At 40.0% G+C, this 12,351-nt stretch overlaps 1 protein-coding gene across 11 annotated transcripts in view; it reads right to left on the reverse strand.

Annotated features, from left to right (window-relative positions):
- Nucleotides 1-1,960: 1,960 nt before the first annotated feature.
- The window catches only part of PPP1R9A (protein phosphatase 1 regulatory subunit 9A), a 320,283-nt gene continuing 309,892 nt past the window's right edge, over nucleotides 1,961-12,351 (reverse strand). For 8 of the 11 annotated variants that reach the window (XM_053553454.1, XM_053553450.1, XM_053553446.1 and 5 more), the window contains 4 exons: nucleotides 10,445-10,564; nucleotides 9,697-9,720; nucleotides 8,433-8,615; nucleotides 1,961-7,119 (listed from right to left, as the gene is read on the reverse strand). In XM_053553454.1, coding sequence (XP_053409429.1) covers nucleotides 6,892-7,119; nucleotides 8,433-8,615; nucleotides 9,697-9,720; nucleotides 10,445-10,564 — 555 coding nt within the window. In that variant the 3' untranslated portion in view covers nucleotides 1,961-6,891. The remainder of the gene's footprint in view (nucleotides 7,120-8,432; nucleotides 8,616-9,696; nucleotides 9,721-10,444; nucleotides 10,565-12,351) is intronic. The other 3 variants (XM_053553455.1, XM_053553456.1, XM_053553448.1) reach the window with 1 other exon arrangement.

A 12,351-nucleotide genomic window follows, 5' to 3' on the forward strand; every position in this document is an offset into this window, starting at 1 on the left:
TACAATGTGAAATGCTTACATTGAACTAACACATCCATTAACTACATGTGACCCTCAAAGTACTTTCCCTAAAATGTATGTGTTCCCTGAAAACACGAGTGCTGTCTTGCTGTGTCATATTCAGAAGACAGACAAGAGAGGGATTAGCTCACATGTCCTCAGAACTCCACTCAGGGGACTCTGCTCACCTGCAGAAATCTAGATGGACACGACAAAGTAACCCTGTGGCTCCAGAGGGACTTCCCAAGGGCAACCCACAGGCACAGCAGCGTGGTCAGACTGGCTTCCGTTTTCCCCATCTATATGACGTTCTACCTAAATAATAACTACTTACCCTGACTCTCCTGTCACTCTTGCTTTGTCTAGTAATTTTCTGGTAGCAATGGATTGTGGGAACATTTTAAAATTCTTGAAAGTGTTGTCAGACCTGACAATTGCCAGCGCCTGTTATCATGGCATGAATTGTACATTGTGGTTTCTCTGACCTGGACTAAGGAGGGAGTTTGTTCACTTCAATAATTAGTGAATATTAATTATTGAATTAATAAAGTCCACAAACTGATTCCAGTGAAGCTAAATGGCCCCAAAGACTGTATGGTTGAGATGGTGGTGCTGGTGTTTTATTGTTTTCCTATTCTGACTTTCCAGGGAGGCTGAAAAAAAAAAAAAAAAAAACCTAGGAAGGTAAACAAATGGAGAAGATCAACAGCCTTTGGCCATCTTCTGAGGGGTGTGACTAGATTATTATTTTGCTATAAAGGCTGATATATAAAGGCTATATACAGTTATTTGTTCACATTGAAGCTGTAGCCTCTATGCTGACTTACTTCTTTGGGAAATTCAATTAAGGCAGTCACTTTAGCAACAAAATTTTTGTAAGGCCTTTGTCAGGAGGATGGTCTGGCATTTGGAGGAAAATGTTTTGCTAAAAAAATATTGCTCATCACCAACAGTTTAAGACTACTGTCTTAAAGTAATGAACAGCAACAGGCTGTTATCAAAAAACACATTCTTCACATCAGGACTGGAGTTATTTTTTTTTTTTTCGTTATAATTTCAGTGAGCTGTGTGCCCCATAAATGCTCAAATATTCAGATAAACTATTCGCAACCCAGGAAACTGGATTCTCCGAAATAATGTTTTGAAGCTATCAATGAACATGATGCTTAAGGGAAAACCCCATGTTTACTAATTTAAAAACCATCTCTTGAGTAGTTATCCTCCATAACACGTGCAAAGAAATGACCACATTCTGTTCTTGATAAACAAATTCTGCCAATATAAGGAAAGCTATCCGATTCGACACAGCATATACCCAAGATAAAAGGGTACATGGCTTGGTTAAGAATTTCATAACGCACACTCTTTGAAAGAGGAAAACAGCTTAATTCACCTATGCTGTGGAGCCTAGATCTAAAATTTTGCATTGCCAAAGATTTAGCTACAGATAAATTATGTGTGTGTAGTGTGTGGATAAGAGAGAATAAAATTAATAGTATACCACTCGTTGTATCCAAGTCTTCTGAATTTTTAAGGCTTTAGGAATAAAATTGTTTAAAATAACCCCATACTCCAGGATGGTCCCTATTCTTTCTCAGCTTGCCCCTCACTGTGTGAGGCTGACTGCTTAATGGACTTATCACAGGCCTTCCTTGGCTGTAGGTAACAGGGACTTTAATGCTGAAGCAGCGACAGGGAACAAGAGATGGTGAGGGGGCTTTGAGTGGAGGTTGTGCTCTTTCAACTTTATGCCCAGTTCCATAATTGGGCTTTCAAATGTAATTCTAGCTGCCAATTTACACTTTACCAGTGTTAAAACTTATTTTTAGTTTTATTTCCATGTAAAATGCGCACTTTGCTCCTGATTGACAGATACGGGTTGACAGTTAATACAGGTTTGCCCAGTTAAGGCTTGTTTGAGTGGAAGGTGAGAACGGGAGAGGGGGAAAAAATTACTTTGACAGATCTCAGTATTTCTCTTTTTATTGCATTCGTTGTCTAACAACAACAATACTCATTGGCAAGGAATTTATTTACACTAACAAATTAATCACAGGTATTGTTAGATTATTCGGAAAACAAAGGACTGCTGTGATATTTTGCTTTGAACACCTCTGAAAACCAAAGAGTAAGGAATGTCATTTGAAATGGGACAATCTAGAGAAGTACATATTAACCGAGCACAAGAGAACAATTCGGACGTGGCACTATTGTCTTTTCCATGCAAATGATCAGACATCAAAATGTACAAATTAAATGTTTCAGGTAACATGCTATCCATACTTATTGGACATAAAAACCATTTTCAAACAACTCTTTTCCTTTATTAATATATAAAGAAAGCTGGAAATCAATCAACTTCTTACAGCGGAACAGAATTTATTCTCTTTTATTTTTCAGCTGTCCAGTTTTGTCAGTAATGCGTAGCAGGTGTACTAGTGGTTTAACTGTAACACCATTAAAAAATACAAAAGCAGTAGTTAAGATATTAAATAAGGTTGAGGAAAACATATACATATCTTTATATTTAAGGTATTCAGTAAGCACTAACTAATCTGGTGTTGTTGGGAGGTGTTATCTATCTGGAGGGCCTCTCAATTCTCACTTTGTAAGGTAATGTAACTATTTCTGGCTAATTGTTCTTTCATGAATGAACGATTAAATCCTTCCAGAAAACCCGTGTGTATAAATAAAGTAGCTTAAAGAAACAGAAGCACACACCTTCCAACAACATACTCACACTCACAATTGCGTTATTTTTGGCAACAACCAAAATGTCATTACTTACACACCAGAAGTAAATAAATGGTCACGTGATGGCATCACAGCCACCAATTATGTTTTAGAAGTGTGAACAAATTCACAAGAACACACACAGTGCAATTTTTAGCCAAGAAAACTGCAGTCCACAGTGGAAAATGCCCAAAGCTGCATAAATTTCTTCTGAGTTGTAACTCAGTAATGTGCAATCTTGAAGTCAAAGCATTTATCCAACATTTGAAGAAACTTTATCTTACTAAAATACTAAGTATCTATTAAATCAATTTTACCAAAATATATAAACACAGAGAAGAAGGATAAGTGCATTTAGTAGAAATACTTACATTAAAAAAAAACTTTTAAAATCTATGAGCCATTCAATGTATACACAACACAAAAAGTGGCAATAAGGCTATGATTATAGCTCAAGGTTTTCACTGACGTTACCAAGTTCCATACACAATGTTTTTTAACGTCATATGACTGTGGCGCGTGTGTGTATGTGTAAGGTGGGAGCTATGCCCACACATAAGCGGTTCTGAACATGTACACAAATGGCATGCACATTATTGAGAAGTTGTCTGTTGTTCCTATTCCTTACATCTTACTTGCTGTTGAATCCCTTAGTGGTTTTGGGGTTGGGATAGGGCCAAGCACTGGAAATCATGTCTCTTTCTTTCTCTACTCTGAGGATCTGGAAGCAGGTCACAGGCTGGCTTGATCCGTATGTTCGCACACGTGACCCTTCAAGTAACAGTAATTCCTTAAACAGATCTGCAGATACCCAGGCATTCTGTGGACCATAAATAGAACCCGATGCTTTTACTTTCCAGGGGCAAACTGATTCTGTAAGCTTTTGCTTTCCTCTCCAGCTTTTTAGTTGGGTCTATTCTATGCTGCTACTTCAAGATACTCCAATGTGTTTTGTCTGGTGTTATTTTTTCCCCAGTGTTTTGGACCAAGATTAAATTTCCTGAGACTTTAAATACCCACGACAAATGCAAACAAAATCTGCCAGGATATCCAGGCTGGTTCAGGAGTGAATCACTGAAGCACACTCAGATTTCCTAGAATACGATTTCCTTTAAGACTTTACTGCCTCCCAGCCACATAATAGTAAAAATAATTCTAGTAGTAAATATGGCCGTTTTCTTTCTGGACCTCATCCTTAAATGATTAGAATTTAGAATAGTGCGTAGGTAGATGCCTGATAAAACTCTTTTTGCCTATCGTTACAGTCATACTGAGCTCTCTTTTAGGGAATAAAGTTCATAGTAACCAGATAATTTCCCTTTTGTTCATTTTCTGATAATAAAAAACGGCAAAGGTTTTAAGGTTCATGAAGCAACAATTATGTGTTAAATTGTATGGACACTGAAAACCATTAGCATTAAAAAGTAGAAACTGGCAAGACATTGGAACTTTCAATTAAGTATCATGCACTATAGTTAATAAAAGAAGTAATAGGAAAACAAAATGCTCACAAGATCTGAGGTCTTTCACTTTGTTTTCATACCCTTAGAAACTTAGAGCAACAGTTTACATTTTATCCTTTGTTAGACAATCAAATGAAGGGACTTTTACAATGTCAGGAGTTTTAAGTACTAATTTAAAATAATTCATTTAGACCTTAAGTCACTACAATTTAACTTAAAAAAAAAATCAAAGTAGTTACAACACAAACTAAATGATTTGAGTAATAAGAATTTGATTTATAACATTGTCAGCTGGACACTCATCTAAACATTGGAACTTTACAAATAAAATGATAAAGGACAATACTTTTAAGACATTTAAGAAAATGCAATAATAGATTATAAATTAGGTGTAGTGACAGAGACATATAGACATTTCCAATATATATATCCATCTTCAAATATTACCAAAGTGTAAACATAACTTATGATAATCATCCTTCTATTTCCACCCTTGAAATTAATACAGTGAAACTTCCAGTGTGACCCAGGTCACCTTTTCTCAAGGATAAAACAGAAATGGCAAAAATTTATAATAGCAAGCTCTAGTATTTCCAGGTTTTTACTAATTTAGTCTTTTAGGTTTAGAAAAGATTTGCCAAATTTTATAGTTCATTAATAGTGGGCCCTATTTCTCATGGTATTAATAATTAATAGCAGACACCAGACATCTCAAATTAGTAATAGTGTATCCAGTATGGCAGTTTCGTTATAATACCGCAAATGAAGATAGAGAGCAAAATATGGTGGTGACTTTGATCACTGTAAAGCAGAGAGTTACTTTATGCTGATGTTTCTGAGGACTGAGTAAATGATCTGTACCTAGTGACAGGGGTTGAGGCCTAACAGACCATACTCTGGCCCTGAAAAGGAAACAGGCCTGTAGCAAAGAAGAGAATTAACAATTTCTGGTTTAGACAATTCCAATTGGATATCCAGCTAAGCAAAAAAATAAAAATAATAAATAAAACCACAATGTGTAAAATATTAGATGGGGTGTAAGGGCAGGGGTCCCCTTACCTTATCTGTCACCTGTTATGCTCAACAGCCTTCCCTCAGCCCTGCATTATGGAACACTTCTGACAGGCGATACGCCAGTGCTGGCAACAGACCACACACCCATGTAATAAAGGAACTAAAATACCCGTCCCGAACATCCCGTGGCCGCACTTCTTACGGCAACTTGTCCCTTAGAAAGTGGATGACCTCGTATTTAGAGCCAATGTAACGAAGAGAACCAGAAACATAAGCATAAAAGGTAAAACAACAAATAAACAAACAATGAAAATCGTCTTTATCTGAAATATCTCATGGTGAGTTCATTTTCTCCTCTGCTGGCCTACTCTCTTGCACTTGACTGTGTTTCGTGAAATACTGAAATCTTTAATACTGGCTGTAAAATAATTACAAGTTCCTCCACTACTAAAGTGTGCTGTATGTACTGCCTTAAACAAATTTTTAACTGTAAAGTGGAAATCTCTAAAGTATAGAGGGGAATGGCTCAGAAAAACCATTAAAAATATCTCCAAAATATAACTGACAGCTCTCCTTTACAGGAACATTCTTTGTGCTCAAAAAAATTGGTTCTTCAGTTGAATGATACCCAAATCTAAATTTTCTCTGACTGGTATTTCTGTTTTTTCTTAAAAGTACATTTGTTAAAACCCTAACTGAGCCCACATGGGAAATCTTCAGTAGAAAATACGTGACGAGTTCTGATTGTGTCACAGGTGGGCTGAAGACCAGCCAGAATTTTCCCCAGGAGAGGAAACCTGAAAATGGTGGTTTCCTTAAAAATCAATTTCCTGTTCAATTGCTGGGGGAAAGAAAGGAACTGTGTTGTGTTTGCCACTGTTGCTGAAATACTGAACACGCAGCGGTAGCAAAGTAAACAAGTATCCCCATACCCCACGGCTGCATTAACGTCTGATGTTTTTCTTCTCTGTTCAGCTGTATTGGTAGGATAAATGATATTCTCAGAACCCCAAGGTAGTACCCACATCTACATGCTCAAGGCCTTTGCTTTCTTCTCTAGTTAATAAGCAGCTATAATTCTTTTCTCTCTTTCTGATGCCCAGCTTGCTTGCCTTCCCTTAGGACATCCCTGTGTGGCGGGCAGAGCACCCACCAGGTACAGACCAGCAGGGTTGTCTCGCTGTACAAAGAATCGAGGAGAACCGTTCCCACACACTGGAGTGGATTCTGCAGCCCTCTAGGCCCCTACATCTCCTGGCAGGATGCTTGCGGCCATGCAGCTATGTGCAACTGACCAGCTTTAAGATCCCACACTGAAAACGCCCAGTGCTCCATTAACACCACGGGGCATGTCACACCCTTGTTGGGGAGAGTGCTGCTAGTTCTCCAAGCGACACAACACACCCAACACAACACAAGATGTTGGTAGGTAAGAGAAGAGAGAAACACAACTACTCTGTATCTCTCTGGTTTGTTAATAAAGCAAAGGTGGAATAGGGTTATTTCAGTAGGTTGAAATGAAGAGTGCATCCTATCACGGAAAATGCAGTTATTCAACACCCTCAATCTGCCTCGAGCAGCATTGCCCTCCGATCAGTTTCTCCTTCGTCCTCCAGAGGAGAGCAGGGTGGGAAGAGGTGGGGGGTTCCTTCTGAGCGTCTGCGCCTCCATGAGGGGTGCATCACTGCTCACCCATGCCCTGGCTGGCCATTGATGTCATCTTCTCCGTCTTCATCTTCTCCGTCTTCTTGGACTTCCTCTGCATCTGCTCGTATTCCTTCCTCCTCAGCTTCTCTCTCTGTTTTTCCATTTTCTCTTGGGCCTTCCGAGCCTTCTCTAGAGACATCTTCATTTCCTTGAGCTTCTTTTTGACCATAGCTCGGTCCTGGGATGACACCATTCCAAGAGCCTAAGGAGGAAGCCCACACAAAACTGAATTGGAAAGCCAGCGGTGGTAATATTGCAATATGTTCAGGCTCATAAACTAATTTAAACATAGACCTACACACTGGGGAAGGGGTGTTGTGCTGTATCTGTTCCTCTGTTCTTTGAAGTCCTTTGCAAAGTACCTCCAAAAGCTCATTAAGTAAATGCTTTCTAAATTGGTAATTAATGGGTGAATGAATGAAAAAAGGGCACAGTCCTACTTCTCCAACCTTTGGGCTGCAGACATTTACAGGTGAAAGTATTGCAAAACATATTTTCAAAGGGTAGAAGGGGGCACCTGCTGCCCGAGGGCTCAAAGAAGGGCAAGAAGAATTGAAAATTGCTTCTTTTCGGCCAACATGTTCATTTACAATGAGCACCAAAAATTTGTTGGGGTCAGAATGTTCCTACCAGCATGACTAGCCATTCTTTCCCTGCAGGCAGGCCTATAAAGGCAGTCTGATTATAATGAGCGGTTGCTCGATGAGCTTGGAATTCAGAATAAGGGGAGTTGATTATGTACTTTAAATGTTTCGTGACCTTCAGAATCAACAGCGGGATGCATCCATCTCCCCAACAGGGACAGCCTTGTCAATGGAGCCTTCATATTCACAAGCTATTGATTGATCTCCAACCTTTTCAAGACTGTCAGGAGAGACTCATCTGCCCATCAGCCTAGCAGGGGGTACGGTGCTGGCAGGGGAAGCATGGCACTCTCTCTAAGCTCCTTCTGCCCCTTCCCAGGGGAGGTGCCACCTTGCTTTCTGTGAGAGACGGACTAGATGAGTGGAAATGAGAGTGCAATGGAGGACAGGAAAACACAGCCGGCACAGATTTGGGGATGTATGTTCTGGGGAGAATATCACCCCAATTTTGGAGTACACTTATGCAGGGAAGAGTGGGGGTGAAGGAGACATGGATAAGAAAAGGAGGATTCATGGATCTGGGCCTTAACTGTAATGTGATGAAAAAAGTTCAGCTTGGCCATTATTAAAACTCATACCACATCAAAGTAAGTAAGCGGAGTTAAAACATGGACCACGTGTTGCTGGTTAGTTGGCAGTGATGGAGTGGATCTCTAGCTCTCTACTCGGCAGCCTACCGTTTGATTTAGAACCTCTGAGGACCTTCATGAAACTTCATCTTCTCAAAAATAATTCAACAGCCTTTCTGCTGACTTTTGATGAGAATTACCTTTTAGATACACAGAATGCTCTTATCCAATGAAAACATTTTAGGTACTATGAGCAATACAAATTATACCTGGAAATCTAATACAGACATAGAATTGTTTACCTTAAGTTTATTTCCATCCAGCTGCAGGAGCTGCTCTCCAGTGATGTTTTGGGCACTGAATTCAGGTACATACTGCTCCAGACTGAGGCTCATGAGCCAGTGAGAAACCTGCTGCACGCTCCACTCAGGGACAGCCCGACTCTGATAGTGACTGTGTTTGGGAGACTGTCCATCATCAAGGATCTGAGATGGGAATACCACACAGTGTGGGGTTAAAGGACCAAATAGATAGGAATATTACATGGTGTGGTTAAAGGACCAAATTGCTATGGCTTATATGATACGACCAAAAGGAATTTCTTGACGTATGAGAGCCACGGTTATTTTTAAATGATGAAATGATAAGCTAATGGTTTTAGCTATGTTAAAAATAGAAGTACTCATTACCTACATGTTTCCGGGTATTTGGAAATTTAAAAATTCCCCCACATAGAGCGGAATTGTTAATGTAGGAAGCTTAAGGAAATACACTCTAATGCTGGAAGTTTTACATTCAAATACCCTAGAAATACTATCAGATGTAGAGAAGAAATATTTCCTACATCTCTACATGCAATGCATCACTTTATTTACTGATAAGTTATTAGGATTTTGTAAAAACAAAAATACCTCCTCCCTAGGAGAAGGAGAGCATGAAGCCCTGTAGCCTTTCTAGGGGAATTTCATACCATTATTTCATTTGAGTGGCAAGCAGACCTGCGAGGAAGGCAGAGCAGGTAACATCTATAATCGCTTTTAATAAATGAGGAAACTCAGGCTCAGAAAGTCTACACGATCTGTCCATGATCACGCAGCGAGTAAGTGACAGAGTGCAACTGTCAGGAGTTCATTCCAAATTCCCGACACTGTCCACTGCAGAATACGCCTTTCAATAGTGCAAAGGGGCAGTTGGGTTCCTAGAACCACTAAGCTGAGAGAAGATGAAGGTGATTGGTAAGACCAGAGTCACCTCAGTGACCCACGCAGGGAACACAGGACAGGGAATGGGGCAAGCTGAGAGGGATGCAAAGGAGGTGAAAAAGAATGGGCCATGTCAAGGCGATGGTGATGGGGGATAAATTGAGGAACGCTGGAGGTGAAACTCAGACATCCTCTTGACTCAGGAACAGCCTTTAAACTAAAGCTATTTAACACAAGGAAACCCTTCACCACAGACGAAAGTGTTGTTGTTGTATTGTTTGATTTTTTAAATCTTCCGCAAAGAGAGAAAAACTGGTTCAAACAATACCGTCGAAGCCGCCACATACAGCCCCTGATAGCTCACCTCGTCATCTACCATATCCAGGCTCTGAGTGGGGGTGCAACAAGAGAATCGAGAAGAAAAGTGTTATAGAAACAGACGACACAGCATACACAATACACGGTCTCATAAAATTAAAATCTTGCCATGCTTGATGAATATGGGCAGAAAAGTTTATGAGAAAAAGAAAAAAGCTTTGTGAAACAAAAATCATGTTAGAAATCAGTAAGAACGAATATTCAGAGCAAACATATCTTTATAGATAGTGCTTTCTACCCCTCCACCCCACTTTTTAGGGAACTAAGTTGATCGGTAATGTGATTTCTTGCCTCTCTTGTACATGTTTATCTGCTGGTGATTCTTAGCAATGCTGATCTTGACCCTGGCTTCTAAACAGTGGTTCTCCCCTTATTTTCTTTCCTTCAGAACTATGCCTCTCCGTCTCAATGACTCTTAATCAGGGGCTACACCCTATTCAGAGGGAATGTCGGAATTCTGGAAAGGGGTGACTGTGGGGGAGGCAAGGGAGAACGGGAATGGGTAATTTGCAAACTTCCATGTGATTCCTGAGTTGTTCCCCCGTTTCCACCCTCCAGTTTCTCAATACCATGTGTGGTGTTTACATACAGATGTAAAAGGGGTCCTGGGAAAGTGTAAAGAGACAATGCTTACTAAATATAAAACTGTGGTCCTAATTATCTCTGTGTTAAATCTGCCCTGAAAATACTTTCCCAGGGATAGTTCATGGGTAAAAGGTTTGATCTCCAAGTACCTCATCTGATGACAGTGCCAAGGACTGAGAGAGCCCCGGAGTTTTGGGTTCGGCTCCTAAGCCGCTTAGGTCCGCCGAACTGGTGCTGCTGGGACTGAAGTCATCATTGAAGGTAAAATTCTGTAAAAATAAATGCAGCTTAGCGTTAAGTGAGTACAGTGAGTGAGATAGGTACATCTGCAAGTTCTAAAAAGCCTCTTTTTAAACAGCCTCAGAACAAATTCACATTTGGTTTGGTGGTGACCTTCAACAGGGTGTGACTGAGGACACTGCCCCTTTTGTGGTTGATGAGGAATTCTGGGCGCTTTCTCCATCTGATCAAAGGATAGGTGTTTTAGACAAATGATTCTTCAATCTCTCTTCAAGGGTACAGAATTCATTATCCTCTGCAACTGTTCAGAGGAGTAATATTAATAAGCCTATCTTCTCTGACCCTAATCGTGATGAGTAACAGTGTAAGTAAAAATACAAGACGGTGTGGAGAGGCTGAGTTATTAGGAACAGATGGCAATTCATATTAGAAAGGTAGCCGGAGGCCCCCCGGGAAGGATTGCTTGTGGTTGACCATGATAAATACTATGAGAAATGGCAGATCCTCTCCTGGATGTACCCTTCAAGATGAAGGGTTCTGGGGGAGGTCAGTCTAATGAGACACTAGTAGTTCCGTGTTAAACACAACTCTCTCATAGCACCCGCAGGGTGGCACAAACAGACACAGGTTCCCACATAATTCCCTGAGGCTGGGGGATGCAGAAGTGTGTGAATGCAACCTCCCCAGAACTTCATCATAATGTTCAGTGGGATGTTCAAATCAAACAACTAACAATGACTAGGTAGCTGCATTTGTGAAAACATTTTAAACCAAATCTGGAGTCTCTTCAGTGCGAGATAACGGTATAATTATTCAAGCAACATTTAGATGTCTCAGAGCCAATACCGAAAATGTTTCAAGGCCAAAGTCATCTATTGCTGTCAAGACCTCTGCTAATGATTCTAAAATGGCTGGATTCCTGGGAACTCTAAGCTCTAGGCCAACACCTATCTTGTTTCATATTCTACTTCCTTTAAGAATTAGACTGTTAGTTTTCCATTAGGTTCCCTTGTATTGGGTTTAGTTTGTTGTCAAAAATAAATACCGTGACAGAGGCTAGAGAACTCAGTACCAAACAAAGGTCAAGGTTTGCTAAAACCTCAGAAAGGAGTTTATATAATAAAAGAGGGGGTGGAGCTGGGTCGGTGGAACATTTCAACAGGGGGCATTAACACAGAATGTTACCATTTGGTTTTGTCACTGGAGACACAACCTCAAACCACAGCCAAAACCCTTTGAGAGCCGTTGACCTCAAGAAAAGAATTAAATTCAAGTAACGTTAATCACGTGTTTCTGTTTGAGAAAGAAAAGTGAACACAGATAAAAGGAGAACAAACAACGTGTGAAAGTTAGCCACTGCGCGCACATGTTTCAATAAAATGTTAGAGAAGGTTTGCAGCGTCATGCTGGAAATAACTGCAATGCATTTAAAAACAAACGACACCCATGCACATCAATTCTATTTCTGCAAAGGTTAAAGAACTTTGGTGATAGAATTACAACAGTTGCTCAATGAGGAAGTTTGATATTAAAAAAAGTAAGGTTCAGCATTGGTTTGTTTTAAAGAGTTTCACTTACAGTTTTACTTAGATGTACTGAACACACATTTGGTCTCAAATTTATTTGTTTTCCATTAAATTATGAAGAGCACGGTGAAATAGTTTTGCAATGTAATTTCAGGTCGATTACTTGGTAAACAGATCTATCATTCTGTTCTATGATTCAAATGCATCTTTCCCAGCATGGCTTAACTGTCAAACTGAGAGTAAATAGCAATATGAGAAGAGACAGGGAAATCAAGGAGTGGTGCCCAATC

Source organism: Nycticebus coucang, chromosome 11 (genome assembly GCF_027406575.1).
Source record: "Nycticebus coucang isolate mNycCou1 chromosome 11, mNycCou1.pri, whole genome shotgun sequence".
Taxonomy (NCBI): Eukaryota; Metazoa; Chordata; class Mammalia; order Primates; family Lorisidae; genus Nycticebus; species Nycticebus coucang.